The following is a 26,433-nucleotide window of genomic DNA, read 5'->3' as shown; positions in this document are numbered from 1 at the left end:
TTTAAAATGTTCACTGTGGCTTCAAATCACGTCAAAAGCTTTGAGGCAGGACATCTGGAAAAACATCCTCAGCCTGTCATGACTCATAAATAATTACATGAAACACTGTTTCCGATTACTTACTTCTTTCATCAGTCATCTAAAGGAGATAGAAGTTCCTACTGGTAAAGTGTGAGCCCAAATGAGAGTTACCCATCAAATATGTATTGATTTGTGTTACAATTGTATAAAAGTAGGCATGTTTGTATTCTGGAGCTCTTTAGTATAATTTTCTGCGTGTCGTATTTTCACTTCAAATAATTATGTATTAATAACAACAAAAATAATCATAATAAATTATTATTATTATTATTATGTGTATTAGCATATAAATGAAAAGTTTTTCCACTCTTTGGAGGTTGACAGTCTCAACTTATGTCCATGACAATGCTGTTAATTACTGTTTTCCATCTGTATTTCTCAGGTTGTTTGAAAGAATAGGCAAGGTGCCATTGTCATTGCAGAAGGAGGTTAAATACACAATGTCTTCATGAAATGTTTTGTAGCTGTGAGTAACTGAGTCACTGTAGTCAATCATTCTGCCTTTTGGAAATGTGTTACAATCCTCTTTTTATGTGTCACCCCATATCCTCCTTGTATTTTTACTACCTGTGTGCTTAGAGGATTTGAGCCTGCATAGAGCAGGCCCTAGAGAGCTAAAAGTTGCAAGCATAACAATTCATTTGGTTGAATTGGAAGAATGTCATGTGATCAGTGACACTTTCCATTTGTGATAGGAATCCTTACTGAAGTAGGGAGAAAATTTGGTAGCAAAATCTCATTTTTCTGTGCCTCCTGGGTACTCTCTTCCTGCTGTCCCCTTCAGTGAATGGAAGGTCATGTGGAAGGTGTGACAGGGAAAAATGGCTGGGTGTGGAAGAGTGTTTGGCATTCCTGTTGTCAAAGCGCACATTTCCTTGTGGTCGTGCTCCTTTATTTCCTGGGAAGCCGACATACCTCCAGCACTGCCCCATGCTGGGACTTGCAGGCTCAGCACTGGGGATACCATTCAGCTAAGCAGACAGTTTGTGTCCCTCAGCTTTTGTGGTAGATAACATAATAATGTACTAAGCACAGTGCTGTGCCTGATTCTAAGCCGATCATTTCTTGAAGTTCAGTAACTGGTAAAATATTTTCATTGTATTATGACGGTTAGTCCCATTATCAGGCTGGAGAATGTAAACCTGATGCCTTTTTGCAGCTTTTAGCATCTGCGTCACTTGTCTCTTGCAAACACAGTACTGTAAGGCTGGAATGCCCAGCTCTGGATTAGAAACTTAATACCTGTCAGGAGCAGTGCACCAAGAAACATTTCAGCTGTTAAATCTGGAACAGACTCAGCAGAAATCATGGAAAATAGCAGCAACATTTTATGTCTTGGACGGCTTAGATCCCGATTTAAAGACATGTCTTGGTGCCTTAAAGGAAGCATTAGTTATGCAATTATGCTTGGATTTATCTACCACCCCTAGTTTTATTTTTATTTAAAGTTGTGAAAATGTGCTGATGCATGGTGTTTATATTTCTATGCAAATGCATTGCATCAGCTTTTACCATTACGATTTTTATTGTGTACAAAAGTTAGATGCAGGAAAAAGGTCATTTTTTGTGTTTTCCTTTCTCAAATTCAATATTCCTCAATACTTGCGCAGAGAACACTTGGCTGAAGAATGGCTCGCAGGCACAGACTGGCAGAAGTGATGTTTGTAATGCAGGGAATAAATCCAGAGCACCACATTGCTGTGCCGGGAGCATGAGCTCAGCACACGGCTTCCTGCTGCGCTGTGCATCACTGACCTGTGTGACCTGCCTTTGGCAAGACAGCACTCTGAATGCCTCTGCTCAGGTACATATTTACCCCCAGGACTCCAAGGACTTTTTCTCTCCTCCCCATGCAGTGGTGCTTGCCTGCCTCTTCTCCATTCCTTAGCTATGGCAAATCCTGCCAGGATGCTGCTCCCTGTGCATTTTGGTGCGTTTTATAAAGCCTGAGGCATGAAGCACTACTGCATGACGCAGGAGCCACTGTTTGCTTGGAGGAGCTGAAGGAAGGAAAGTTGGAGTGAGTTGTGGGTGATGCAAGAGTTAGGATCAAACTTCCATTTCCGATCTCCCAGTGTTTCATCTTCCTTTGTACCCAATTATCTCCATTCTGTGACAAGAAGGTGACAGCACTGCAAACTGCTTTGACTTTTGCAGAGCAAAGCAGAAGAAAGTTCAGTAACTCCTGGTCTAATGCCTGCTTAGGGAAATTGGAGAAGGCACCCTTAGGTGCAGAGCAGCTTGCAGAAGGGTTCTGGTAGAGTCCTTGTCACATCATGAGCCCACTTCTCTTTAGGAGCTTAACCTTCCTCTAAGCTCAGAGTTAGCTGTAGCTTCAGACCTCTACAACCAGAAGGAAGGAGTTTTATCATGCTCATTTCTCCACCACTGATTGTCATATGAATGCAGGCACTGGTGCCAGCAGTGCATGGTGGTTTGTTACACTGTTATATTTTAGACTATGCCAGAGTGAAAGTGACCCTAAAAATAATATTTTAATCACAGAATCAGTATAATAGTTCTTATACTAAAATATAAACAGTAAAATGATAGCTACAATACCAGTTTTTAGCTGGTGTGCTATGTTGCCGCTCAGTGTGAAATCTTAAATGAGGCAGGGGCTCGCATAGAGCTGGCACTCTCTCCTTCCTCCAGGGATGCAGCAGTGTGGGTTCAGGCTGTGGTGCAGAAGAAGCTTTGCCTGGCTGGGAGTATATAGTACACATCTGGTTTGATAGCACAGTTCATCTGACCTAGTGAGTAGCTATCACCAAGGGGGTGGCTGTGCTTTATAGTCTGGACTAGTTCCTCTCCCCGTTCCATCCCTGTGCTGTCATTGGTACATGTCTGTCCCCTCAGTGGCCGGATTCAGGGAACCAAGTGGCAGGAAAGTTTTTCAGCATTTTGCAGGGCTAATTTTCTGCTGATTTTGAATCTTAAGCTGTCTCCTGAAACATCAGACAGATGTTGGTGCTAATACGAGACAGTGCAGTGGGAATACATAGAACATGAAGGGGAGCAGAGATGTCTAACAGCAACTGGCTGTTCAATTGTATTATCTGTGCTCTCTGATTGCATGCTGAGTGTTCATAACAGCAAATGCCACAAATTCCTTCACAGGAATATAGGTGTGAGAGATACTGCAGTGAGAGATAATAAAATCTGTTTTCTGATGCTGATTTTCTGAGGAAAACCAGTTGGAAATGAAAACCAGTTGGAAACATGTTTATGTGTATTTAATAAAACAACTGCCAGACTAGAGGATAAATATAAAACTAAATCAGTTTATGAACTTTAGTGCTTACAAATAGTTGTGAAAGCCTTTAGTCTCTCATATTCTCAATGTCTCATCTTGCACAGTGAAGACTGTCAGTGCTTAGACAGCATTCAAACAGCCTGGAAGGGCTGCATAGCCAGCTAGGCACCCACAGGAGTCTGTGTAAAAGCGCAGAGAGATTTCTTCAACAAGAGCTTTAGTACTTAATATGAAAACACTTTGATTTAGAAGGGCCAGATGTGCTACATTTGACTTTTGATGGACTATTCACGAAAATAATCTTTTCTGTGGTTCTTGGTCTGTGCTAGGAATAGAGAGAAAAGCTGCTGGAAATTCATTATTTATGCTTAGATGCTTCCTCCTTTTCCAGACACTTCTCCATGCTGAAATACCTTGATGATTTCGAAAGCACCTATTTCCATTCTAATGAATAAACATCTTAGTATTAATCTAATTTAATTTTTTATGGAGAATAATGGATCATGGCATATAGAAAACTTTTTTAAAAATCTTTCATTTACATCTGAGTACAACTGTAGACTCAGAATTTCATCACGTTTATCTCCATGAGTGACATTTATAAAGAATAGTTTCACAGTGGGATAGTCAGTTGCTTTTCATGCCTGAAAAGCATCACTAGAAGATAGCAAATGGATCTGAATCCAGATTGCATATTGTTATGTTTTTTAAATTCCCTCTTCACTTTCAAATCATAGGGAGATTGTTCTCTTGTGTGTCAGGAATGAATGGGAGGTTATGTTTTGTTAATGCCAAAAAGTGACCATTCCTAGACACCGACCAGTTAACCCCAACCCAAAGGTGTGTGCCATCTAATTTCTTGTATCACTGTTGTGTCTATTTTCTCTCATCATTACTGTCTTTGATGGAGTATCAGCTTGGTAACTTCTGTCTGCATCAATGTATAAAAAGGTATTATTGCTGCTCTGAGGAGCCTACATTATATGAGGAAATAAACCCAGAATCTGCCATCGTCTGCCTTTATATTTATTTTGGTTGTTGTTGGATAATCTTTTAATCCAGTAATTTTTTATCAAAATCTTGCAGGTGGTATATGCCAGATGGACTTTTTGCAAAGATTAAATGAAGGATCTTTTATCAGGCAGCTGCATCAGGAAGGATTTTTCCTGTGTGGGGGAATGTACAAGGAAAGGCATGACAATACTTGTGTCCCTATTCCTGTAATTCACTGGTGGATCAAGTTTAGTGGATTTGGAGAGTATTTGATTTTCGGTCATTAAAATCTAAGTAGCTTTTTTAGCTAATGTTTCAATTAAAAATTGAAATATCTAAAGTCTTCCTCTCATATGTGCTGTATGCCACTGTGTTCCTTAATATATGCTGTTTCTCAGTAGTCTTTGAGTCCATTTTATGAACTGTGTTGTCATCTAGTGTAACTGTTGGTCTTCTGAAGTCCCAATCCAACAAACACATGTATGGTTAACTTCATTGCTATGTGGAAACCCATGAAGGAAAGCCAGCCACCTGCCTAAAATTTTGAGTGAAAGGAGCTAAGGTTCATTATGTTTCTCTGAAAATGCAAGCTCCATCTTGGCATTTTATGTAACCATACTGCACATGCAATACAATGAGGCTATCAATGTTTAAAATATTAAAGAAAGTCGAAAGTGAAAGATAGAGAAATCTTTTACCTCATGATGCCATCAAAATACAGGCAGTGACCTAAGGTTAGCCATCAGGTTGATGCTATGTGGATTCCTGTTCAAAGGAAGTGTGGCTGACCTGGCTTGGAGGGAAGTTGATATTAAGAAAGAGCAACCATGTAAAAACAAATATAAAATAGATCAATATATCAAAAAGTGTCAAATTTTCACAAACTGATACCCTGGCTTGGACTTTCACTATACGGTAAAAGGATGTAACCTTCATGCAGGCAGAACAACTGTTGCTCCTGTACCTTCAGCTTTTCCAGAAGCTTAGTCTAGACTTAAAAATGTGTTTATAAGGTACTGTTAGGATGCTTAGATTAATGATTCTGCTGGTTTACATGTTGCAAAATTAATCACATTGAGTTAACAGTGTACTTAAACTCCTTCGGCATTATTTGAATTAGATTTCACATTACTGAGCTGATGGTCTTCTGACACAACAGAACACTCATCATCTCCATCTGGATGCTGTGTGGAAGGGTAGCTCAGTCTTGATATATTTGTACTGTGAAAAGAAAGAGTTTACTTGGTGGGAAGTGGAGAGTTGATATTCTTAATCCAAACCCCTCCAGCTATCACAAAAAATACTGGAAGGAAATAAAAAATGAAACAAAAGCTTGATATTCTTTATTTTTATTATAATTTTAACACCATGAGTAAATTGAAATCTGTAAGCAAAGCAATTATATGAAGAGGGTCTAATAAAGTTGTTCAAGCTACAACCTACTTTGATTGTTGAATCAAACTGAATAAAGCAGGCTGCTTTGATGGGTTTATAGCTTCCACGAACATAATTGGCAGTGACATCTTTTGCTTTAATGGCAATGGTCTTCTGTGGCTGGGAGTTATAATCAGCTGAAAAAAAAAAAAAAAATTACTAGAAATAGGAAAATTGCTGAACCAAGTCCTATCCTCGGTTCATCTGGTGAAATCTCACCAGCTTCAGCAAGATTTGTTTATTTTAAAATTCTCCCTGTCCTGAGCAGAAGAGCAAGTCAAAATCTGTGGATCAGATTCTCAGAGGTTCCCATGGCTAAGAGTGATTAAGGATCTTAGGAAAGCCCAACCAAGCAACCCAACCCCTGTAAAGGTGTTTACAAGTTATTCCCAGAGGAAAAATCTTAAGAGTCAGAACCGCATTTCTTCACAAAGGGTACAGTCAGTGGTCCAGATTCTGTCCTTGGACTTCAGGGCAAAGTTACAAGCTTAGAAAGGGAGTTTTCCCAAGATCTCAGCTATAATACTTGGACTGTATTGAGGGAGGAAGAGGAATGGCATAATGTATTCAAATCAAGAAAAAACAATACATCTGCTTTGGAGCCACTAATGTAGCCCCTGGTAGTAGCTTTCTAATATCACATCTCAGACCTCCAGAGAAGTGAAACTCATGGCATGTTCCCAAACCATATCCTTCTGTAGTAGTGGTGGAAAGTACCCAAGTACCCATTTCCAATACATTATGAATCTCTGTTTGATGGGATTTGGTGTGATCTCCTGCTTTGGCAGCTTCTCCAAACCTCATGATCTGCCAGCCAGCCTTATGAAACCTGAGAAGCACCCCAGTCCTGCTTCCAGCAACCTCACAACCCCTTCCCAGGGAGTATGTTTCCACCCTTTTAAGGACAAGTACCTGCTTTGCTCTCCATCAAGGAGGCAGTGATATGCAGCAATGTCTTTCTCCAGCTGCTGTTTGCTAGTCAGCAGATTTTCACGATCCCTCTGCTGCTGCTCGGTTTCTACTTTGATTTCTCCCATCTCTGCCTCCAGCTTGGAAATGACAGAGCCTAGGTTCTGCAGTTCGATGTCGTGCCAGTGCTTGGCATCGTATAAAGAGTTCTCCAGACCCCTCTTCTGCAAGGGCAGGACAGCAGACAATAAATCAGTCCATTTCCATATGCTTCATAGTGATTTTTATTCAGGTTTGGTCAATATCTCTATTGACTATATGCATATTTTGAGAATTCCTTTCTTTTACCTTGATATTAGGTATTATCATTACAAAAGTTGAATATCTGCACTTTTACAAGGTGCAGATATTCCTCACATTGGCTATACTATACTACCAAGCAATCTTAGTGAGACTGAGTACAAATACACTGAAGATGGAAATTTGGAGCCTGGTTGTCAAATGTGGTACACTTAGAACACTATTTCAATCAAGAGGAGCCCAGAAATGTCTGGTACCAATAGAAACAGTATCTGGTGGAAAATGGGATTCATTCTTAAATCTGCATTCCAAACCAGGAATGTTCCCCTCAGAAGATGCATTGAGTTCGCAGAAAATACACCCACTGAAAACCCAGCTTTCCTTACCAAGGTTCTCAAAGATTCAGTTTCTGCTTGCAAGCTCTGTATTTTGCAGGCAATTTCGTGGAACTCGGTTCTGAGGCCCTCCACCAGCTCTTCCTCCTGGGTTCTCACGGCAGCCATCGTCTCAGCCTGTTGCTGGTGAAAGAAGGCGACTGTCATCACAACCTACGCAAGCTGTGGTCTAGCTTCCTTACAGACCAAACTGACAGTAATATCTTCACAGTTTGTGGCAATTCTGACTCTAAGTTTGATTCCTGTGCATTAAATCCCTTGGTTGAATAATTCTGGATACTTCTTAGTGTCAAAATTATCATATTTTCTAGGCATTTACTGTAAAATGGCTTATGCATACAAGCATATTTATGTTATCTGTGTCAACAGCAGCTGTTCAGAATTCATACTTGTATGTTTAAAATTATCTCTAAAGAGAAAACATTGCTGTAATTGTTTATTTTATAGCCATACTATAAGATTTCTTAAAAAGTTGTGTGTCTTCAGAACTACTCACCCCTTAATTTTGCACATAAGATTCTATGAGTCAGACAGCAAATCATATCACAGGGGTAAAAAAAAAAATTCCTGTTAATTAAGTCCTAAGTTAATTATGCTATTTCCTGCTCTTATGGCTTGGGGGATTTTATATGTGTTTAGTTCAGGTTCCTTGAAAATAGGCGAAGAAAAAAATACCTTAGTAAAAATAGAATTTCTATACTTTTTAATAAGGGCTGAGATCAATGTTTTTCAGCCCAGAGCTCTGGGCTCTCTAGAAAATACAGTGCTTCAGTCAAAACCTACATTTCTTGTGTCTGATGCTAAAATTAAACTATGCAAAATACTTCCATCCCACTCTGAAACTTCATCTTGACCCTGCTCTGATTTTCTTTTCTTTTTAAAAGTAAGATTGAATTTTAAAAAATCTAGGACCGTCCACCAAAAATAGGTTTGGTTTTTTGTTTTTTTTGTATTACCATGTGAAGCCCAGACCTTGCACACTGTGAATGAAATAGCCTCAGTGGAAAAAGGTCATTTAAATACCAGTTAAGTCTCAAACAGAAATTTAGATTTAAGAACCTGTGTTGCAGAGGGCTGAATTTCAATCCAAGCACCAAACCTGTCCTTTCCAGCAAATTGCATAGATCCTTTGTTTTCTGGAAATGCTCTTCTTGGGCTTGTGCTTCAGAGAGACATAATTCTACCTGACTATTCCTGGTGAACCAGTGATCAAGGACCTGCCACTCTTCAGTAAATTGTGTCTCCTAAATTGTGTTAAGAGACTGGTCTGCACCTTCTTGGGCTGTGATGACTGCAAATGCCTCTTTTTAAAGAGATACACAGGGAAGGGAAGGTGCCTTTACATCTCTATTTATAGCCTACACCCATTACCTGAAGCCTGGCTTTCATATTTACCCTGCTGGTGGCCCAAATTCTACCTATAAGTCCAGCTTGCCCTCCCTACAAGTGGCATTGAAACCCTTCCAGAAGCTGTGGACCTGACCGTAGCAGTGTGAACAAGAGAACAGGCAGATGGAGTAGATGGAGATGGCTGCATCAGATCCTAAACTCTGAGGAGGACACACTGAATGCACTCTAAAACTTTTGGGACACACAAGGTTTCCCCACCCTCCTTACAGAGTTACCAGCCCCAAGTGTCCAGTTGTGGGGTGCTGCTGGGCATGACACTTGGCATCAGCTTTGGGGTTCTGTCTGTGGAGAAGTGCAGAAGTAGTCTGTGTGTCCTCTTTACTAGGTAATTCATGTTTTCTGAGGACTTTTCCTGTTCCTGAGATGCTCTATAAGGGGATGGCTATACATATGGTGACCACAAAAAATTGGATTAATGGAGGGAGAGGATTCAATCATCTTCATAAGTCTTTATCATGTTGGTGCTTGAGTTTCATAGGAATCTGTGGATTTTGAACGTCTGTAGAGTTCCGAGCCAAGCATTGTGCATGAGTGCAGAATTCCTCATTGGTCTGCTTTTCATGGAATCCAGATAATGAAAGAATGGTTAGGAATGGAACACCAACACCCAGAGTTGACCAGCGTGGTATCTAAAAAAAGTTACTTTGAAAAGCTCTTGAGTGTTCTGGGAAAGTTTTAGCAAAGTAGCAAAAAAGGGAGAAACAACTGGCATAATTCACAAGATTTTTCAGAACTTTCTGTGAGATCAACTGAGAAAGCTGTGTGTTTGTGTGCTCAGGGCAGAACTTCATGGATCAACAGCTGTTCAAGAGACAGAACATGAAGAGGAAAATCACAGAAGCTTAACAGCTTGGTGCCTCAAGGTCTACTGCATTGAGAATAAAGCATGAATTAGAAGGATTTACGGATGACAAATTAGCAATGAGCAGGGGTGGATGTTTGGAATCAAACTACATGAATGAACAGCACATCAGTAAGTAAAGTATCTTTCCAGGGAAAAAAAATATTAAATAGCATGCATATCTTGCAAGGGTTTGAATTACTTGTGTCAATTTGGGGAAAGATTTTGACCACTACAGACAAAAATGTGCACAGGTGAAACCAATGGACTTGAGTTTTGAGGTTACTCATCTAAAAAAGGCTCATGTGAAACCCCATTAGGTATGAATGTAAATTGGTGTGTTTTGGTGCCTAAATATCCTTGAAAAATTGAGCCAATACTGCAAATCTAGTCACAAGGCAAAGCAAATGAGGTAAGGTAATTAGTCAGAAAATAGCAAAAATACTAAAATACTGCCATCATGTCTAAGTCAGTGCTAGGATATCATTTGAAACACCTTGGTCTGAGCTGGTCACAGGTACACCAGAGAGTAGGTGCAGAAAAAGGAAATTAAAATATTAGGGGCCAAGGAAAACCTCACAGAGAGACACTGAAAAAATTGGTAATGAAGAGCCAAGGAGTGCAGGAAACTGCTCTCCCTCCTGTGATGTCACAAAAGAGGAAGAGCAAGTTTTTCACTGTGTGGCTAACCAAATGATACAACTTAACCACAAAAGATTATTTAAAACCACAAGCTTAGTTGATAAAAGCTAAACTCTTGTCATCTGTACACATAGTAGTAATCTGAATTGATCTGTTGCTGTAGGAGATAAGGGACAGAAAACTGAATCATCTGGGTTTAATTTGTGCAAAAAAGCCCCTGGAGTGTCTTACCAGAACCTGTGCAGAACCAGAACTGATTGCTCCAGAAATCTGTGATATTCTGTTTCTTTGTTCCATTAACAAAAACAACCAAAACAGGAACAACTGAAAGTAGTAAGATGGCTGAGTAGATGTGGGCTGGGTATCAAAGACATGATAGAGCAGTGTACTAGGAGCTGTCAATTTTCTCCCAAAATGGTATCTCTGAGCAGCTAAAAGACCAGATATTGAAGGTATGAAAGAAATAGGAAGAGAGAAATTGTAAGGGTGTGTTTGCACAGGAGGAGAAAAATGAGGAAGAAGCAGGACAGGGGAGTGGGAACACTGAAGAATTTGGTGCCATCAGAGTGATGCTAATTTTGCAGAAACCTGGCAGTGGGCCAGGAATTGATTTTTCTGGGGAAAGCTCAAGAGGCTACTAAGGATGCCCTGGCTTTTCAGGGCTACATGTGCTTTGCATGGAGGCACTCTCCAGGCTCATGTAGTTTATTACTGCGTCACTCACTTCCTTTGGATTATATGAGCTGAAAATCAGGCTCCACAGACTAACTTTATGAAAACTTTATGAAAAAAAACTTTATGAAAACTTAATATGTGTGGCATTTTCATAGACTTGATGGGACCTCTGGAATAACCCCTTCTGCTTGGCTTTTTGTATGTTTCCTAGCACTTTTGGTATCACTGTTGTCACAGGATTTTTCTTCTTTATTTTGAAAATTAACTCAGAGCTTGCACATATGTTTACATATGAAATATGTAAACATATGTTGCATATGAAATATGCAAACATATTTCTTGGTTTTGTTGTTTTTTCTTACTGTATGCCTTCGATACCCCCTACACCTCTCATGGCAGCTCTTTTCCTAGGAACCTATAAACAGGATATGTTTATATGGTTTTGCTAAGTATTTCAACAGCACTGCTGCAGTTATGATTTCACAGTATTACAGAATATGCTGATTTGGAAGGAACCCACAAGGATCATTGCATCCAACTCTTGGCTCTGCACAGGATCATACCCAAGAGTCACACCACGTGCTTGAGAGCATTGTCCAAATGCTTCTTGAACTCTGTCAGGTTTGTGCTGTGACCACTTAGCTGGGGAGCCTGTTCCAGTGCCCTACCACCCACTGGGTGAGGAACCTTTCTTGCTATCCAGCTTAAACCTCCCCTGACACAACTTCAGGCCATTCCCTTGGGCCCTGTCACTGATCAAAAGAGAGATGAGATCAGTGCCTGCCCCTCCTTTTCCCCTCACGAGGAAGTTGCAGACTGCAGCGAGGTCTCCCCTCAATCTCCTCTTCTCCAGACTGAACAAACCAAGTGACCTCAGCTGCTCCTCACCAGGGTTCCCCTCAAGGCCCTTCATCATCTTCATTGCTCTCCTGATTTACTCTGTCATGCTCTGCTGTAAGAGCCAGCTCAGAATGAGATGGCTTCTAACATACAGGATCATCCACTGAACTTAATGCTTCAGCTGCACAAAAATACTTACTTTGGAAAATGAGTATCCTTCATGACAGCTAAAAAGCTGTATTAAAAGGCTGTCTCAGACTCAGACTCAGCCTCAGGAGAAGAGAACCCATATTTAAAGGGAATGGCTATTCTCATCACTTTTCATTTCTAAGTTAATATCTAGTTTTCCCACTGCTGCCAAAGGAAGCAATATTGGGGAGAAGCCAAGGAGTCTGTAGTGTAGAGGGCAATGTGTTTTGCCCTTATTTATAGACCCCTGTAAATTATTAAGTGGAGGAACAGCCCTAATAAGAAGGGTAATAATAGTGGCTTATCCTATACAGAAGGTATCAACTGATTAAGTTTGTTTTCCTTAGCCAACATTTCAGAGCCCCTGAAAGGCTCCCACTGATACCAGCTATATGAGCAGGGCCATTTCCACCAGTGCTTAATTCTGTGCATCCCAAGAAAGCCTTTATAAGTGCATTCTCCTTTGGATTTGGACCAAAATACTTTAGTATCTTTTAACATCTTCTGTTTAAAAACTAAACAAAACAAAACAAAAAACACCCAACCCTCAAAGATATTGCAGAATATTAGATTTTGTGTTTGCTTGATATTTTGTGATGTTGGAGTGGGTTACAGAGTGCTGACCTTGGTACGGAGCAGGGCACCAGTCTCAGCACGATTCTTTTCAATGTCTCTCTCCCAGTGGATTCTGATTTTTTCCAGAATGTCATCCAGGCCACTTCCCAGGGGAACATCAAGTTCTTCCAGCTGAGATCCAGCAAGCTGCTTGTATAATACCTTCACATCCTTGAACAAAAATAACAAACATAAAGAAAGTGAACTGGACAATTGAATGGTATCTTCAGAGAAGCTCAATGAAGAGCTCTTTTGGTGCCACAAACAGAGAGTAATTAAATTAAATCCCAAAAGGTGTCTCTACATTAATGATTTAGTGCATGGAAGGGTTTCTTTTTCAGATGTGGATTTGCCTTGCTTCTGCATGGGGTCTCTTCCTGCAGATCTAGAGTACTGGAAGAGTTTTCCCCTTGGTGGAAGGAGACTGAAGCCCTACACCAAGGCAGTGCCTGGAGCAGCCCTCTCAACAGTGGCAAGTTTCTCCAGCAGCCAGTGCTTGACACGTGCACGCTGCACAACTGGGACCTGAAATCACTACAAACATTGCCAGTGAAGCTGCAATGTGGACTTTGGGCCAAGGAACTAACAGCTTACAGGATATCAGAAACTCTTCCCTTGCTGCTGCACCATGCAGAAGCATGGGCCTTCCAGCAACTACTGGAAGATACAAGATATGCAAAGCAGTAGGGGCTCTACAGCCTCGAAGCTTGTGTGAGACAAGTATTTTATGCATGTGCATGTTAGATGAAGTGGATTCTCCTTTGTGGCAGTATTCTGTTCCTTCTTTAAATTTAAGTGCTCCAAAAACATGTAACCAGTAGAGAATTAGCAGGTTTAGATTTGCACACTTAAAGGTAGTGCATCAGTTGTACATTGTATTCAGGAATGCAAGAATTAATGAGATTTTCACATGTATCCTAACTAAAAAAAAGTTGTGTAAAATCACCTGGGAATTATTTCTGTAAGCAATGACCCCCGACAGTGACAGTACTGGAAAAAATAGATGGGAATTATGTGAATTATGAACCTGAAAGAATTCAAACCTCAAAATGTGCCCACTCCAAGTTCACAAAACTGTCAAAAGGACTTGGCATGGATTTGCTAGTGGAAGCATGAATGGAAAGAAAGGTTTGTTAGTTCAGGAAAGTTCTTGGGACTATATTTTGTCAGAGTTCAGCAATAGTTGCTTCTAGCCTTTATTCTGTGACTGGTCTTAAGCAGCGTCTGCTGGTCCTGCTGCCATGGGAAAACCAGGCCTGTGCTGAAGGGGTTCTGCAAATGCTCAGGTACTCCCAAAAGGTAAAGAAAAAACATCTTTCCACTCTCAAAGGCCTCCTTGCTGCCTACATGAGGATCAAGATGGAATAAGGTGGTGTTGTCATTATGCCATAGACAGAGAACAGCATCAGCACCAGCTTTTCTGGTTTCACAGCAGTCATTGCATTACTGGTGATGAAGCCACTGGTTATTTCTGCAAAATGCCAGCCTTGGAATTAGACTGATGCAGGCAGGGAGCTGGTGTTGCAACCTCATCTTGGCAAGCCAGTGTTGCTGAAATCTTGTGGTTGGAGGAAAAACTGGTAAGAAATATAACGTAGGATAGTACCTTGCTTTTGTGAGCCATCACAATTCAAGCTCTATCTTACTTTTGAGGCACCAGCACAGTTGTTTGCTCTCCCTTATGAGGGATTAGCAACAGCTCCATATTCAAGTCCTCATGAATAAGGATGATGATTTGTGTTCAATCCTGAAATCCCTGCTGAAGGAAGTAAACCACCTTCATGCAAATAGAATAGTGTTGGTGAATGCAGTGAGTAAGTGGAAAAGTATTGCAAAATTGGATAGTGTGGGCTTCTCTTCTGGCTGCCTGTCTGTGGTGGTGCATCCTCCCCACCCACAGGGGCCTCCCTGTGGGCTTAGGAATTCTTTATAGACCTCACCCTTAATCAGTCAATGGCTCCTGGGCAATTAAGCTTGCCTTGAGTTTATCAGAAACACTGTCTGTTCCTAGGAGCTTCTGGTGCCTAACAAAGGAAGGGGAAGAGACAGTAGCTATCCTAGCATAACCTTGGAATATTAGTTGCCCAAATCATAGACTGGGTGGAACAATATTTTTGTTACCAGGCTTCTGAGGATATCTCCAGTAATCACCATTTTGGATTGCAGCCAGGATGGAGATTGACAGACGACTGGAGCCAATTATCTTGGGACTCTATAAACAGTTGTCCTGAGTGAGAACCTTGAGATCTGGACTGCAGAGGGCTGTGAGCAGCAATCTCCCTCTGACTGGGACACCTCTCAGAGCTAACAAGCTTTCAAGTTTGCAATACTCAATACTTGTTGCCAAACGCTGATTGTGGGGCCTGGGATATCCCCACTACTCCTCAAGGCTCAGCCCTCACCTATTGAGAGATGCAGAAGCATCTGACTTGCATATTGCACTGAACTTGAGGGAAATTTTTAACAGGACCTTTTTTACCAACTCCTTCATGTCTGTTTGTGTGAGTGTGTGAATTAGTTTAAATACCCTATAGCAAGTATAGTATGAATAGTGACATCCCAGATCTACAGTTAAGTTACTGCTGTGCTTACAGGAAACCCTACTGGATCATTTTGTAAATGTTAAATTAGTCAGTGATCAGGTGCTGACAAATCCTATAGCTATAAACCGTTGCTCAGGTCTGAGGTAGAGTTTGGGCTCAGCTGCACCTAATCTCCATCAGAAGTTTAGAAAGCAAGGAGGTCTTCTCTGAACCTCTTGACTCAAGGGGAAGGCCTCCCCTAACCCTTTTGACCTTTATCCTTTAGCACCCTCTGCATCCCCAATTTCCATGTAAACTATTTTAGATTGATTCTAATCCAATTTTCCTTTGTGAACCTCATTATATAGTAAGTAATAAAATGAACCTTGCCATCAAAGTTAAATTGCACTTTCACATCTCATACTAAACGTGCTTTTGCCAGCACCTTTGATGATGATTCTTTAGAGCCACTCCTTCATGCCACTCTCCCTGTGAATTGCTTCAGTGTTGTGCTTCTCAAGAGAGACTCAGTTTTGGGAACCAAGCGCCTTGCTAAGCCAAACAGGGTATTTCCATAAGAACCTGGTTAATGCTCAATATTAGTGCAGCAGGACCAGAACTGATGCCCTGAACATGAACTTTCTCCTTCCATCAGATCTCACTGTTGAGATGTCCACATGCATGACTGTGCAGCCCCTTGACCATCATGTGGTGTCTGACAAGAAATGAAGGGATGGTGTCTCTTCCATGTCACATTTATCAAACAAGAAAGGGTTAACACCTACATGTAGGTAATTTGATAATGCCTCAGGGGTTAGTCCTCCGAGTTAAAAGAGAAGGAGGAAATAGGAGTACATTTCAGGAAAATTTCAACCCCCTGCCCAGACATGGCAGGTGGAGTTTTTAATGTTTGCTTTGCACTCGATATATGATACCAACCAGATGAAACAGGCTCACATTGGCTTTGCAGTGTCCTGAGTCTGCACTTACTTCTTCATGATTCTTTGACAGCAAAGTTAGTTCTTCCTTCATGCTTTCTATCTGACTCTCCAGATCCATTTTAGTCAAATTAGCATCATCAATCACTTTATAAAGGGAATTAATTTCATCTTCCACTGCCTTTCTGAATGGCTGCTCATTTTCATATCTGCAGAGAAAAAAAAAAAAAGCCAAACTTCAACACAGCACAGCTCAGCAAGTAAAACCTGTCTTTTTTTTTTCTAAATGATACAATTTCTGCCAATTGGCAAATGTGTCCCAGAAGGAGGCATAGAAACACAGACAGTATACTTTGCTCTCACCTTGTCTACTTGAAGTTAACTGCCTGAAGTGCCCTGTCATTAATTCAGAGTGTAAGATAACAGGCCAAGTTAGCAGTATGTGCTATGGTGGTTATCAACCTGATAGGATTCCAGAGAAAGTATGGAGAGGCTCATGGTTTCTTCCTAAATCTGATATTTATATACAGTATCACCATGGGTGGCTTTTTCTCAGTTGTCTTGGCTGTAAAATGAGAATACCTACTCACTTGTCTACATAAAAACCTTTTAGAGCAATTGTAAAGAAAAAACATCAAGCATTACTTAAGGGCATGGGAAGTCTGGCCTATGTTCCAGAGTCCTGGCCCATCCCTAAGACAAAATCCCAGTAGTATCAAAATAAAGAGGAAATTTCTGTGGTTGGTTTGTCAGCTAGAAGTGCTGTTGGAACAAACGGCTCATTTCCAAACCATGGCTGCAATTGTAGGGAAATTTTGGCAATCAATTTCTATTCCAGAGCACTGCTTGATGCATTGCTCTTGTTTGTAAATTTTTGGTTTGGGCTTTCCATTGAAAATGTGGATTGCATTGTGAATCTCCTTGGATGGGAGACATTTGTGACAAATCTGTCCAACCTGGGGACCTGGAGGGGCTGGCAGATTCATTAGGAACCTGCTTCATAAACACTTTGCTCCTTTAAAGCCACCTTCATTGCTGGGAGTTTAAAGCTTGGGAGAGTGGCAGTTGATCCCAGGAGCTTTCACTATGCAGTAGATTGAGTCAACATTGTTTTTGTTATGTGGAATTCTTGTCCAAGTCAGCTGACACTTCTAAAAAGTATTTTTTGAAAACTACACAAAATATGAATGTAACTTGCTGGACATAAAGCCAAGTGAGTATCTCAGAGCTGTACCTTTCTGAAATAAAAGGCAAACTTAAGAATGATTAACACATTTTGGTTTTATGATTAAATAAAATAATGCCAGAGAGAGAGAAAAATAAGTTTAAGGGATGATAAAAAACCATAGGAGATAAAAATCAATTAATTTGAAGTGTGTTTTTTGTGTCAGAGCTTGCAAAAAGCTATTTGTAAATGAATGAGACAATTATGAGTATAAAAAGCTAGAAAGATCACAACGCCAGAGTAAAATCTAAAGAGCTTCATGCACTCATACACATGACTATCAGGCTTTTAAAACAGAAAGACAATAAAAAAGTAGTTTGCCAGTGTTTAAAATCTTCTTTTATTTCCTATTCTTCTCAGTAAAGGGAAATCAGCACAGCCCATTCCTGTTTTCTTGTCTAACATTTCCACCCTGACGCCTGTAGTGGTGCAGTTTTCACTTTGTGGCTGTAGCAGAATGATTGTTACTTCCAAAATCACTTGGTTTTGGCACTGAAGTACTGAAAATTACAACTATAAAGCACATGGAATTTCACCTTTATAAAATGCCAACTCAATTTTGAATGAATACTGGCCTCTCAGTGAGAGACCAATGTCTGTGCTAAGACTAGCTTAGGTCATTTTGCTTGTGCTTCTGCACATTTTTGTTACTATGAATCTTCAAAATCTTCCAAAATAATGTTACCACCATCATTATTTTTCTGCCAAATCAGGGTTGAATATGAATATGCTACTTAAAAAACAAGTCCATTCTACTCCCTAGCATTACGCCCTTACAAATTAAGTGTTCACAATGGCAAAGTTTAAAGAAAGTGCCCAGCTGTGTGTCACCACAGGACTACCTGTCTTTAAAATCTTCAGCACAGGCTTGAATATTCTCAGTGTGCAGCATAAGACGAGCATTTTCAAGGACTGCTTCACCCACCTAGAAGAAAAATACAACAGAGCTCAAGCAATGAACAGCTTCAGCACATGTATCTTAAGCTTTGATTCTGAAAATAATCCTTCATCCTAGGACTGTTCAAGTGACTCCTTCCAGATAACTTAATCAATTATTTTTGTACATATAAGTTCACAAATTCTCAGCAAATAGGCTGTAATTTGTCATCAAACTGCTTGTTCCTCCTAAGCCCTCATCTTCTTGTAGCAACACATTTATTCCGATCATCAGCTCTTTTCAAGGGGAAAAATTAATTGCTGTGCTCAAGGTATTTTCATCATTTAAGTCCCACTTATACCTTCTAGATACAATTTAAGCAGCACTTATGCAGTTCCTATTCTATTTCCCATATTAGCAGTCCTCTTCAGGGTCGTCCTCCTCAGGGAGCCACGGAATACTTGTTGCTCCTGCCGCCTGCGAGCCCTCCTCAGCTCCCAGAGCGTCGTTTTCCTTCTCCTATGGGATCCTCTAGGCTCTCGCGATAGATATGAGACCTGAGAAGCCTTCAAAGATTATTACACTGATTGGAAAGATCGTGCAAATCAGACTGTGGTATCATTGCTATGGCTCTGGGGTGTATCTCTAATGTCCAAGAGGTACTTGAGGGGTAAGTAAACCTGAAAGGCTTGTGACTTGGCAGCTTGTTGTGATTCAGGAAGGTTATATAAAATGATAAAAAGGAAAAAAACACCACTTCCTGCTCTGGAGTCACACGTGCACTGAGTTATGGAGGTGACAATGCAGAATTCAGTACCAGGCTTAGAGTGATCACCTCTGCAAGTAACTGTCTGGGAGCTCCAGTTACCCCATGATCCATGCTGTCACTCTGGAAAAGCCGAACTGAACATTTCTTTGGTCTTTCTCAAGAGACACCCATGAAGATTTGCAGTTAAAACTAAATGACCTCATAAATAAGATCAGATTTTTCAGCTGGCACGGAGAGTTCTTTAAGCAGAAAAAAATCTTTCCTTAAATAATTAAGTCTATAACTAAAATTGCAAGTCACCCAAAGCATTCTGCTCCTCCAAGGTGAAACACACCATGCAATGTGGAAAGATCAAGGATGCACCCAGACAAGTGGATCTCAACTGGATCTCAAGTGGTGTTGCCCTATGTTCCCACCTGCCCTGAGGCTGCTTGGTGATGGGGTGGAGGTGGGCATGCAAGGCTGAAGCATTTCTAGATGGTAATTAACATTTACCCTCATGGAGAGTGTCTTACTGCTCCAAATGTCTTACAAATGTTTGGACCAACAAATATGTAATACCTGAAGGCACTTGATAAGGAGAAATGTGGAGAAATAACCTGTTCTTCACTATCCATTATGTCCATAATGGATCAGGAAGTTAAAAGCACTCTACATCTTTTCAATCTGATGAGGAACAAGAGTTTAAAAAAGTGGTTTTCTTCATTCTCACCTACTGTTAGGGAAAAACAGGGCATGTGGCTGGGAGTGGAGCTTATTTCACACCATTGCATAGGAAACCTATTTTTCTTCAATAACTGCAGGATTTTTTGGCCAATTCCAAACAATATGATAGAGGGATAGGCCATCTCAGAGACATCAGTTCTAACACATTTCATGAAAATAGCATCTGGACAGAGGAGAGAGGTTCTATAAATACTGCCACTCACAGGGGGCAGTATTTACATGCCTCAGTTTTGGCATGGGAAAGTTGGGGAGTACAGCAAAAGCACAGGACTCAGAGATGTCACGAAAGCCACAGGTGTGGGCAAAGAGATGGTCCCTCATCACACTCCAGCCAGCCCTGTTGTGCAGCACACAAGTACAGAAGAATTCTGTGTGCTCATTTGCGCACAGAACTGGCTGCTATTAATTGTTCAACCCCTTAGTTCCTTTCCCTCAGTTTTTTTGCCAACCCACTTTGCCAGCACTATCCTAACTCCCCAAACCCTGGGTTGTCCATCTGTGGCATTTCAGAGCAGCTGAGCAGAGCTGGGGCTTTTGGGGACAGGCTGTTCTTCTGTCCTCAGATTCCCTTGCACCAGGATGCCTGAGTTTCTCCTGAAGGATGGGAAATTGGCATTTAGTCAGCACAGAAGCAGAGGGACCTCTTTGACACAAGCTCTGGAATCTTGGTTCCCTCTGATTTGCATGAGCTGTAGAAGTCCTTTCCTAAGCTCCAGAAGAAGAGATCTAAGTCTTCCATCTAGGGGCTCTTTTGTTTGATTTAACTCTCCTATTAATCAACAGCTGGATGCAAACACACAGCATTAGTGGGATAGATTTGTAGCCACTTTGCTGACATGTGTACTAAAACACATGATGCAGCAGTTTAGGAAACACTCCCTTCTTTGTGTCCATAGGGAATGAAAGGCCTTGCAATGCTGCAAGCACTTAGACATTGCCTCCTCTGCTTGTAAAGCAGAAGGCAGAGCTGTTCTGCCTCAGAGAGCTTCTGGGAGGCTTAAATCACTGATGCTCATGTGACATTCAAAGAGCCAAAATTGGGAGAGTTAAAAAAATGAAAATATTATTGCTAACAATAGCTCCTTTCAGTCACACATTGTCTTTCAACACTCAGTTCTGTGATGCACATACACCTTTTGATCACGATTTTTTTCAGCTCTTGAATTAACAGTGAATATTCATGGTATTAAACATCTTAACTACAAAGCAGGAACAATTTTCTTTGATTTCATTGTGATTTTGTGGACATGAAAATGCAATGTTAATTTTTTGGAAGAAAAGTCTCATAAAAATCTGCACCGACATGCTGGCCCATTTGCTGTGTTACAGCTGGCATCAAGGATAAAACAGCTGCTTCAACAGAGTGATCAGATGCCAGACTGAAGTGATAGAGACACTTATAGAGAGAATTTACTCCTTATCCCTGGTGACTAGCAACTTCTGATTTTTAACAGAGATTTGGCCAAGTTTGTCATGGCAAGATCTACTACACCTTTCAAATTCTTAGCTCTGCTTTATCTGTAGCTTTGTATACTTTTGCTATTCTTACAAAAGTCTAAATCCTATCTGACTGCTACTAAATTCATGGCCTCATGTGTGGCCTGTGATAATGAAGCTCATGGTTTAATTATTCATGTAATGGAAACTTCTCTGGCTTTTAAGTTCACTTCGGTAAAGCAAACGCCTCCATGGGAAAAGATCAGAAGATGTCGATCTAGTCTTTCCTTCCACACACACAAGGAAATAGTTGATACTAGACCATTGCCTCCAACAGGTTTTAATTCACAACTAAAATCAGGCTAAAAGCCTGCAGCCCACTGCCAAGCAATAAACTCTTAATCGTCTTGGTCATGCTTTCCATGCTGAACCCTTTCTCAGAGCCTGAAGGAGGAAACCTCAAAGGCAGCAAGGGCAGCATTTGTTGCATGGCCTCAGGAAAGGTAATACCTGGAGAGAGGCTGAGATTGATGGCTCCTTTCCTGATTCCTGTTGCATTCAGGGAAATTCAACTTCATGTACATATCAAATATTTTATAAGTACACAGAACTGCATCAAAGAATGCCTAGTTCTCAAAGCAGGAGATACCTCTTCAAGAAATGATCTGTAAAATAGTAATGTTGCACAAGCACAAGGAGAAAACCTCACACCGCCTCACAGCTGCCTGTGAAGGCAGCCCAAATTTATGCTATTGGAGGTGGCTGAGAGAACATGATTAAAATTAATTCACTGCCATCCTCTGTAGGGCAGTTGATCAAGCTTTGTGCCATTTTGTGGAAGTCTGTTGTGCCCTTAGATGAGTAGCAGAGTGCTATTTCGCCCATTTACAGACACTGGTCACGCACTGTGTTGTGCTAGAGTGTATCACAAGTAACACTCAGTGGCTCTCCTGACCCTGCAGCAAATACATTAGTCGGTGTGAGTCCAAATGTGCCAATTCCTCGGGCTGTTAGACCTGCATATTCTCCAGCCTTAATATTCACACTGATTAAATGCTGCTAGAAAGGCCAAGTGCAAATAAAAGTAGTTCCATAGGAAAACTCTGGAGGTCTTTCAAATGCTCCCAACCATGCACAGGATGTCATGATCAGTCACAGCAGTGATAAAATTGGTTCAGGATGATGATTCCTTCTTTTGCTTGTGTGTTTACTCCTGTAATCTGAACTGCACTATGTGTCATCTCATAGACAAAATAAATCTCTGTGTCTCCCATGCAGCTGTAATTGAGCAGTCATGGAGGCTGAGCTACCCTCTTCTCTCTGTAAACTCACTCAGATTGTTTCAAGCATCCACTTCTGCCAGGTGCTGCCCTGTTCCCTGGGAAGGAATTACCATTGTAAACAGTCTCCTATTCTGCAGAAGAGACACATTTGATTAGAGAGAGAATTTTACACAAGAAGACCAGGATGAAGCCTGGAGAAGAAGAGTATGCACAGGGTAAAATTTGTATTTCTGTCATGAAATTATAATTCTGTCATATGAATTCCTCTTGGCAAGGATTTATCATTTCCCTCTTTTTCTGCAAAAATCCTCTCACTTTGTGCCTGTCCCAATTAGTGTGTGTCCACCTGCTCTGCTAAAAGCCAGCTGCCCAGGCAGATAATTAACCCTGTGAGCTGGAGAGTGGCTTTCCATCATTCAGCTCCCACCAGTGATCCCCTGCTGCAGCCATAGCTCTGACAATTGCAAGGAAATACAAGTGGTTTTTCATGAGGGATCCTGCACTCACACTCACCCTCTGAGTCACTTGCTGACACCTTTTTTTTCCCCTTAGCTCTGTGTTCAGGAGACATGCTGGCACCGAGCTGTTTTTGCTGGCAATGCAACTACCCAAAATTTGGGATGCTGGAGTACATCCTAGGAAGGGCAGGAGGGAAATAGGACTTCAGGTCTGCTGGGGTCTCTCCTGTGCCACTGCAGAGATGGGCCTGCCACATTTGTGATTTTGAGACCAGGAGAGTCCTTTGTGGCCATGTCCTTGTCTTCCCATTAGCCGGGCAAGAGGAAAGACCTCCTCCTGCTTAGACCTCCTCTTGCTTAGACCTCCTCCCAATTGTGTATTTTTCTTTGCTGTTTCTTGTTCCTATCATGAGTGCTTGGGCTAATCCAGGTGCCTGCTCAAGTGTTTTTTTTTCCCCAAAACTTTCATAGCTGCTTTATGCAAATGGCACTGAGGGGTTTTACGGCTGCTGGGCATTTCTCCCCACTGAACCCATGGGCCTGGCATCCAAAGGAGTGCTCAGATTTTACAAGAAGCTGAAAAAAAGGTATGCCACTTTTAAAGAAATCGAGGCAGATGTGAACATCTGCAGAAAATCTGAATATACTTACAAAAAAATACATTTAGCAATGTATCTGCCAGGTGTCTCTCATTTCTGCTACACCTTGCTGCTGAATGCCTTTTCCTTTCCTGTTTGGGATGTGGCAAGAGGGTTCTGACTTCATGTAATTTCAACTGTTTCTGCAGCAACTGATTTTGATATTATTTTAATAAATGTGGTGGTTTCGATGTTGATGCTGGCATAATTTTCCCAGTTAGCTCCAGGACGAATGAGCTAATTGGTGTTTGGGCTGGATAGGGTCCTACTTTCATTTTTGGTTAAATGCTTAATAAAAAAAGCAAAGAAATCTATTAATCAGAATTGAACATAACAGCTTGGATCACACCCGTGAAAGACAAAACCCACTAAGTGATGCCTCTTTTATTGATTTAATTGAAGCAATTCAGAAGATTCATGTGTTCTCGGATGTGTTTTGATAGTTAAATAGATATGGATGATGCTAATCTTTTTCTCTTCTTTTCTATGCTACTCACAAATGCTATTACTACATGGCTTTATTTTTCTGATTTTCATATAGGAAGAGCCTGATATTCAAGCTAGATTCTATTATGAGATGCTCTTATTCATTCATAAAAAAGAGGTAGAGGCAAGGATGACCACAAAGGAAGGTGAAAGGAAATCAATTTGGATGAAAACTTAATACATTTGCAGGTTCATCTGCATTGCAATATTGGGGGTTTATGTAATGAAAAATCAAACAGTCCTTCCTAAATGGTCGTTTCCTATGGTCCCACATATTTGAGCCTAACCATAAATCCTGCTAGGATTTACAGGTGAAGTCTACAACTACGAAATGCGACACTGGTCTGGAGAACATGGGATGGCAGCTGCAAAGGATTACCTCCCCGTCTCCCGTCAAAGTCCCCATCTTCCCCAGTGAGGTAGTAGGTTCAAGAAGACGGCTTTTTGTACCCCAGATTCAGAGCACCCCTTTACTGCAGCAGCTGCTCCCTTCAGGAAGCAATAATGTCATTTACCAATAGCAACTTTAAAAGCTGGTGCTTAACTGGGTGTTTCTGCTGACATGATCTTTGTACAACAGCTTATGCCAACACATACAGGGTTCAAGCAATGTTTGTAGTGTTCTGGGAGAACACCTGGCCTAAAAATGCAAGGTAAAACTGGCCAGCCAAAGTTAAAACACACAATTGTTCCAGGCAACTTAAAGTTGGCTTTCAGGCTTTGTGAAGACCCAGTGATGGCATTTTCTGTGCCTACATAAGCGCTGCTGGGAGAGGTGTATGAGATGCCAGATTCCAGGTCTATGGAATCCTATCTGCTCCCACTGGATGGGAGCTGGGAAGCCAGGCTTGTGTGGTGCAAGCAGGACATCAGCCTGCGAGGCCTTACTGGCCAGCAAAATTAAATTCTTCTTGTCCATGAGGTCAATACAGACACTATTTTGCAATAAAGGTTTGTGCTGTATGGAGAAGGTGGGAATGAGGGATGGTGGGGATGATGGCAAAGGAAAGGAAGGAAGTCACTCATTTGTAGCAATGTAATTGCTATTTTTAAATAAATAGAGCTTTTGAAAATGTTATTAAGCCAACAAGGGAATGAAGTAAAAATCTGAATTGCTGATTAAAAAACAAAACCCCTCAACATGCTTGTAATATCATGTTGAGAGATAACCTAATTCAGTCCTAGCAGGTTTCTTTCAATAATGTTGATACTCAGTGTAATAATCACAGACATAAAATTAAAAAAAAAAAAAAAAAAAAAGATAAAAACCCCACCCGTTCTAATCAGCCCAGACTTCGGTGCCTTGGGGTGTATTTCAATCGCTCCCATGCACATGACGCCTGAGGCAATTTTCCCGCTTAATAGGCATAATAATGCTAATTATCATGAAGATAGATTTTGAACCCTCTGTCTAGGCTCCTCGCCTTGGAATCAGACGGCATTGATGGGCAGGCTGGTCCCTGGCCGCCCGGAGCTGCTGATGACCCGGCAGCTCCCTCCCTCCCGCCCCGCCGGCTGCCGGCGGCGCTCCGCGCTCACCTGGTGGTAAATCGCCTCCCAGTTCTCCCGCAGCGCTCCCCAGCTGCCCACGCTGGCCGCCTTCTTGTCCAGGTAGACTCTGATGTGCTCCTCCAGCTCCTGGTTGACCTGCTCGAGGGCTCGCACCTTCTCGATGTACTCCACCAAGCAGCCATTCAGGCTTTCGTAGGAGAGACCCCTGCCCTTATCCAGCCCCGGGGCCAGGGGCACGGCGGCGGCGGAGCTGCGGAGGCCCTGGAGGAAGACGCTGCTGATGCCCAGGGCCCTACGGGACACTCGGGTGCCCAGGCTGCTGACGCCGCCGGTGGGAACGGTGCCCACGTAGACGCCGGGGGGTCTGGACAGGCTCCCTCCGCCTCCGACGCTCACCCGGCGGCCGGGCGGCCCCGAGCTCTCCGCCGTGGAGGTGGAGGGCTGCTGCCCCAGGAAGGAGGACCGGCGCCTCGGCAAGGGCATGCTGTCGCTCCAGCCTGCCGAGCACCGCCGCTCAGCCCGGCCGCCTGGCCCCGCACTGGCGGCAGCGATGTGCCGAGCCCAGCAGGTTGGGGCTCGCCTGGGATTTCGGCTTTGTGCGACGGCTTTCTGGAAGGGGGGCTTTGTGCCGCCTGGGAGCACCCGTCCCATTGTCCGGGCGGCTGCTGGGTCAGCAATCCCATTTCAGGCGAAATCTCCCTGCTGCTGCTGCTGCAAATATGGTAGATGTAAAGCACAATGGTGTTTACGGGGACAGCGGGACGGGGATTCAGTACAATGTACGTGTTAAAATACCAGCAGTGTTTTCTACGCTGACACCCGGATGATTTCCTTCCCTTACAGCCACAGGTATCCAGTTATACACTACAAATGCGTCTGCTTCTCACGCTGGTGCTTGCTCCAGACATAGTCTACATCAGCAAGACGTTTCCTAACTTAGCAAAACCCAAACCTCCGTGGAGTCAACTGGACCACAGTTGAG

General features: G+C 41.9%; 1 protein-coding gene across 2 annotated transcripts; it reads right to left on the bottom strand.

Moving 5' to 3' along the window:
• Nucleotides 1-5,651: 5,651 nt before the first annotated feature.
• BFSP2 (beaded filament structural protein 2) lies at nt 5,652-26,024 on the bottom strand. 2 transcript variants are annotated; one of them, XM_002198719.6, is made up of 7 exons: nt 25,479-26,024; nt 18,108-18,190; nt 16,093-16,249; nt 12,590-12,751; nt 7,360-7,491; nt 6,677-6,897; nt 5,652-5,901 (listed from the first exon to the last, which is right to left on the bottom strand). In XM_002198719.6, the coding sequence occupies exons 1-7, from the start codon at nt 25,932-25,934 to the stop codon at nt 5,898-5,900; spliced, it is 1,215 nt and encodes a 404-aa protein (XP_002198755.3). In that variant the 5' UTR covers nt 25,935-26,024; the 3' UTR covers nt 5,652-5,897. The 2 variants fall into 2 exon arrangements, with proteins under 2 accessions (XP_002198755.3, XP_032602660.2); XM_032746769.3 differs by lacking the exon at nt 12,590-12,751 and having other exon boundaries at nt 25,479-25,949.
• Nucleotides 26,025-26,433: the final 409 nt, after the last annotated feature.

This window comes from Taeniopygia guttata, chromosome 2 (assembly GCF_048771995.1).
Source record: "Taeniopygia guttata chromosome 2, bTaeGut7.mat, whole genome shotgun sequence".
Taxonomy (NCBI): Eukaryota; Metazoa; Chordata; class Aves; order Passeriformes; family Estrildidae; genus Taeniopygia; species Taeniopygia guttata.
Note: the sequence above shows the minus strand (reverse complement) of the source record. Positions and strands in the feature narration are given on the sequence as shown.

Coding starts and splice junctions, on each gene's coding strand:
- BFSP2 (XM_002198719.6), bottom strand. CDS start 25,934: ATGCCCTTGCCGAGGCGCCGGTCCTCCTTCCTGGGGCAGCAGCCCTCC. Junction 12,752..16,092: donor TGTCAAAGAATCATGAAGAA/GTAAGTGCAGAC, acceptor TTTTTGTTCAAG/GATGTGAAGGTATTATACAA. Junction 6,898..7,359: donor CTGAATCTTTGAGAACCTTG/GTAAGGAAAGCT, acceptor CTGCCCTTGCAG/AAGAGGGGTCTGGAGAACTC.